Source organism: Cynoglossus semilaevis, chromosome 6 (genome assembly GCF_000523025.1).
Source record: "Cynoglossus semilaevis isolate Cse_v1.0 chromosome 6, Cse_v1.0, whole genome shotgun sequence".
Taxonomy (NCBI): domain Eukaryota; kingdom Metazoa; phylum Chordata; class Actinopteri; order Pleuronectiformes; family Cynoglossidae; genus Cynoglossus; species Cynoglossus semilaevis.
In genome coordinates this window covers 9634125-9639461 of record NC_024312.1, presented here as the reverse complement: position 1 = coordinate 9639461, position 5337 = coordinate 9634125, and the positions used below count along the sequence as shown (strand labels likewise).

The 5337-nt window shown below is 38.0% G+C and overlaps 1 protein-coding gene across 1 annotated transcript in view; it reads left to right on the top strand.

Moving 5' to 3' along the window:
* chd2 (chromodomain helicase DNA binding protein 2) overlaps positions 1-4130 on the top strand; it is a 32771-nt gene extending 28641 nt beyond the window's left edge. Inside the window, exons 36-37 of the mRNA XM_017033070.2 lie at positions 569-815; positions 2272-4130. Coding sequence (XP_016888559.1) covers positions 569-815; positions 2272-2548 — 524 coding nt within the window. The 3' untranslated portion in view covers positions 2549-4130. The remainder of the gene's footprint in view (positions 1-568; positions 816-2271) is intronic.
* Positions 4131-5337: the final 1207 nt, after the last annotated feature.

Here is a 5337-nt window from a genome sequence, read left to right as displayed (position 1 = left end):
GCAATTCTCCATCCCTATTGATCTGCGACTCCATGCGCGCCCATCTCACCGATATTGTCAAAACCAAAGTGACGCAAACTAAGTGGGGGCTAGCCGTCATTGCGGGTGGATTAACCAAAGAATTCCAACCGCTAAATATTGGTGTTAACTGGACGTTTAAAGTTAAATTGCGAGCTGCGTGGATGACAGAAGGCGAACACACATTCACCAAGACAGGGAGGCAACGCCGGGCGAGTTACGCCACTATCTGCCAATAGATCGTGGATACCTGGGCTATAAGGTATCAGTCTGAAATGTCGTCCGAGCTTTCACGAATGCCGGAACCATCACTGAACAACTAATTAACAGCAACGAGACTGACTCGGATAATGACGAGAGGGGATCCGGTCATTGCTCCGCTTAATCGTTTTGCTGACTGTTTTGTTTTTCGCTTAGTGCGCCTTATGTATGAAAACATTCCCGTTCATTGATAGTGTGCCTTATAATGCGGTGCTCCTTATGGTCCAAGAAATACGGTACCCAGAAATGTATTTGGGGTTTTTTTTTTAAAAAAACTGTTTCGTTTAAGAACGTGGAGACTGGCAGAGGGACAGAAAATACGGCTACCCCAGCAACAGCAACCAGCCGTGGCAAGGAGAACGACATCATTCATACGATCCCCATCGCTACAAGGATCACTACAGTGACCGTCGTCAACATGGAGACACATATCGCAGCTCAGGCAGCTATCGCAGCAACAACTCTCCCCGGAAACGGGCTTACGAGCAGTACAGCAATGACCGGGACCATAGGGGTCACAGACCCTACTACGACAGGTCAGATGTCAATATTGTAATGTGGCTTCAGATGGTTTCTTCTGCTTCCATCGTGTAGTACTGAGAAGATCTTTTTTTTTTTTAAAAAAAATGAAATTAACGATTGAAAGTAGACATTCTTCTCACATGACTAGTTTCTTCTAGTTTTAAAAATAAAGCAAAACATTACAAGGTATTTACCCTAGAACCTTGTAGAAGGGGACTTGATGACGCCGCAAATGGCCATGTAATGACAAAGGCAAAGAATTGCAACGTAACTGGAATGAATCTGGCTAAACAGTCGGAATGCACTGGGAAATTAAAATTCTTGGCCAAAACTGAAAACCAACCATCTGATTTTGGTTTTGAGTTAAAAAAAATCCAAAACAGGAAATGACCTGTATTTTGTTTTAAAAATCGATGGACAGAAAATGGGAGACGACTTACTGTGTATCCTGTCGTTCTTCTTAAAATCTAAAAAGGAAGCTAGCTAATGGCTCTTCCCTTAAATTTAAAAACTGAAATTTGGAATTGCGAAAAAGCATTTCTTCTTTTCCATTCCCCATTTTGCCTTGAGGTCTTTTTCAAGTATGTATATATATATGTATTTATGTATATATGTATGTATATATATATGTATTTATGTATATATGTGTATATATATATGTATATATATATGTGTGTGTATATATATGTGTATATATGTGTATATATATGTGTATATATATGTGTATATACAGTGGTATGAAAAAGTTTGGGCACCCCTGATCATTTTCAAGATTTTCCTTCATGTATCATTGGTTGTTCGGAACAGCAATTTCAATGAAATATATCGTATAGCAAACAAACACAGTGATATTTAAGAAGTGAAATGAAGTTCATAGGATTTACAGAAGGTGTGCAATAATTACTTACACAAAAGTAGGCAGGTGCATACATTTGGACACGTTCTGGAATGGCCATCTCAGTCCCCCAAGACCTGAATATCATTGAAAATCTGTGGTCTGTTTTAAAGCGTGGACAGCCGTCCATGCTCGGAAACCATCAAACCTGACTGAACTGGAGATGTTTTGTAAAGAAGAAGAATGGTCAAAAATACCTTCAACCACAATCCAGACCCTTATTGGAAGCGTTTGGAGGCTGTTATTTCTGCAAAAGGAGGATGTACTAAATATTGGTGTAATTTTTTCTGGTGGGGTGCCCAAATTTATTGCACACTTTCTGTAAATCCTATAAACCTCATTTCACTTCTAAATATTTGCTATATGGTATATTTAATTGAAATTGCTGTTCCGAACAACCAATGATCCATAAAGGAAAATCTTGAATCATATATTTATATATATATATTCCCGAGGGATTGCTATCTATCTATATAGATATACCATCGCCACCTTAGCCTAGCTGGTAATTTATCCCACCTGCGCTCTCTCTCACTATTAAAAGTAACTAACTTTTTTTTTTTCAACATTTCCAGGCCGTCAGACCCCAAAAGAAGGCGCCCTGATGATTTCCGTCCCAACTACCACCAGGGACGAGAAGGCCCTCTTCAGGACTACAGGAGAATGCCGGAGCACAGGCCAGCAGCGCCTCCCGAAGCCGAGCACTATGGCAGGCCTTTTCAACACGGCACTCCACTTTTAGACCCTCGCTCGCCACAGGCTCAGAAGTCTCCTCAGGACTCTCACTCACTGCTTGAACGACCAAAGGAGCTTAATGCCGTGACAGACCCGAACTGGAAAAGGAAAACATAAAGTGTTCCCGCGCTGGCTTTAGACACTGACATGAGATAAGAGCCACTAGCCTGCTGCTAACAGACAAGACTTGATTCACCAATTGTAAGCTCACAGTTGGACTTGACATGTACTTTTGTTTACCAGCAGAACCAAACTCTTTTGCTCCTGCATCCTGAATAAATGCATAGGAAGGGGATTTTTTTTCTCCTATCTTCTTCACGATGATCAGAAACGAAAGACATCTTTATTTAAATAAACTGACTCGCGGGGGTCAGCCATGGTCAGTGGAGTGCTTACTAACGCCAAGTCCCGTGGACTACGAATTGAGGAGACTTAAGCATACAGAAACTTTTGACGTGTCTCAATCCTAAAAGTGCCTGAAAGTTTTGGCCTTTTTGAAGTAAATTGTATTGCATTGGGGGGGGTTATTTTCAAATGAACTACAACACAAACCTTATTACTGTCATTAGTGTTGCTGTCTTTAACGTCATTACAAATGAAATTATGTTGCATTTAGCTTTAAAAGGGGTAGTTGAGTGTTGGTTTTTTTTTTTTTTTTTTGAAGCACTGTTTTACGAGGGAGTTTGCACAAACTCAGGATCTGTTACCAGGAAATAGTCTGAAACATAGATTCAAAAAAAAAAAAAAAAAACCTCAACTACCCATTGAGAGTATTGCAAATAATAGAATTTGTATAAAAGTATATGTTCAGTGTGTTATCATTGCACCTTTGTATTGGACACGCCTGAAGCTAATCATGCAGTGTGTCAGTTCAGTCGTTGGCACTAGGACTCAGTACCTTCTGAAAACAAAAAAATGGTTTCCTCCAAATGAAAGACAAGTATTCTGTGATATTCTAAAAAAAAATAATAATAATAATAATAATAAATTCACAAACTTTATATTTACAAATGAACAACTTGTTGAACCACACAGTTTTGTTCATTGAAAAAAATATTTTCCCTCGAATGCACAATGTAAGGAAAATGAGCAGTATTGTTGACTTTCAATGAAAAGTTTCATCACACTACAAAATAATTTTTCCATTATCATGATTGTAGACATCACAAGTCATTTTTATAAAATGAACTGGCCTTTTTTTTTTTTTTTTTTCTGTTTCCACTTTCTGGTTTCACCGAAAGCATTAATGGAGCTTCTTTAAGTCATCCAGGTAATTTCCTTTTTAGAAGTTCATACGTAGGAATTGGACTGCGTGGGTTTCTTCTAGACCTTTTATGTCTCTCATCCGAGTGGCTTCTTCAGTTCTGACTGACTTTTGTAAAACTCCTGATGTTTGGTTTCTACGGACTGAATTCCCAAATAGGCAGTTATTACAATAAACAATTGAGGTCACCGATCCTGTGCCCCAGTAACAGAATGTTTCTCCTGTGTCATGATGTGGATGGTGGGAGTGTGACAGTGTTGGTTTGGGTATTGTGGAATTTTTTTTTTTTTTTTTTGGAACGAGAACTCGGCTTCTAACAAAAACAAAGGTTATTCAGTTGTTATGTTATATTATTCAGTACAAACAGTTATTCTTGAAATACGGGTTTATTTGAAACCTAATGTAATAAGTGGTCTATATTTAAAAAAAAAAAAAGTAAATATAAGGCATACAATCAATTTTGTCCTTCATGAAACTGGTGTTTGGAACATTGGGTTCAAGACCTCTGTCTTAAGCCAACCTTGTCAGGTGATTGGTTCCCCAATGATTGTACAGTGGTTTCTCTACTATCGCAGTAGATGCGTTCCAAGACCCACCACGAAAAGGGAAAATTCGTGAAGTAGAGGCGAGATAGTCATTATATAATTTACGTTTATATATATATATTTACCCTTTACGAACCTCCACCACACTGTTATCAACCATCCCTAGACTGTATTGCCCTACTGTCTACAACTATATGCACAGTAGAGACTGTCTGTCTTTTACTTTGTGTTTTAGTTTATTATTTGCTATCTTTGTACTGTTTTTTTTTTAAGGTTAGAAAATGTTTTTTTTTTATCAAGAAAATAATGAAAATATGATTTACAGTAAAATACCACGATAGAGAGAGATTGGAATTAAAAAAAAAAAATCTGCGATGTACTGAGGGAGTGAAAGGAGGACCATCAGTCACATACCATATTTTCCGGACTATAAGTCGCTCTGGAATATAAGTCGCACCAGCCAAAAAAATGCATAATAAAGACGAAGAAAACATATATATATATATATAAGTCGCTCCTGACTATAAGTCACACCGGTGGCCCTTTAGCGGCTGGCGGTGTGAAAATAACAAATGTGAAATGATATATTTTAATATACAGGTCGCACCTGAGTCAGATGAAACAACCAGCCACTCACACCTTGACACAGGAGAAACTCACATCCTATAAATGGTGATTGTGATCATGTAACAGGTCTTTATGAAGGTGTTTTGACTTTAGAAGCTATATACCAGAGGTCTTCCTCCAGTCAGTCATAAGAAACCGGGCGGCGGTGAAATGTCTTTGATGTATTTGAACCTGACCTGACCCTTATTTTATGATTATGTTTTATTTGAATGTTTTTCTATGTGTGCCTTATTTATATGTATGTTGCCATCAAGCCCAAGTCATTGACAGTTGGGGTGTAGTATTGTAAAAAAAAATTAAAATATTTCTTGCGGGTGAATCATTAACCATTAAAAATGGTGAAGAAACCATCGATGTTTTCTCATTGGCATGTGGTTTTGTAATTTCATAGTCAGTTGAGAAATGTCTGCATCTGTGAAATGACTTATTTGAAAACTGACTATGAAATGTCTGCATCTGTGAAATGACTT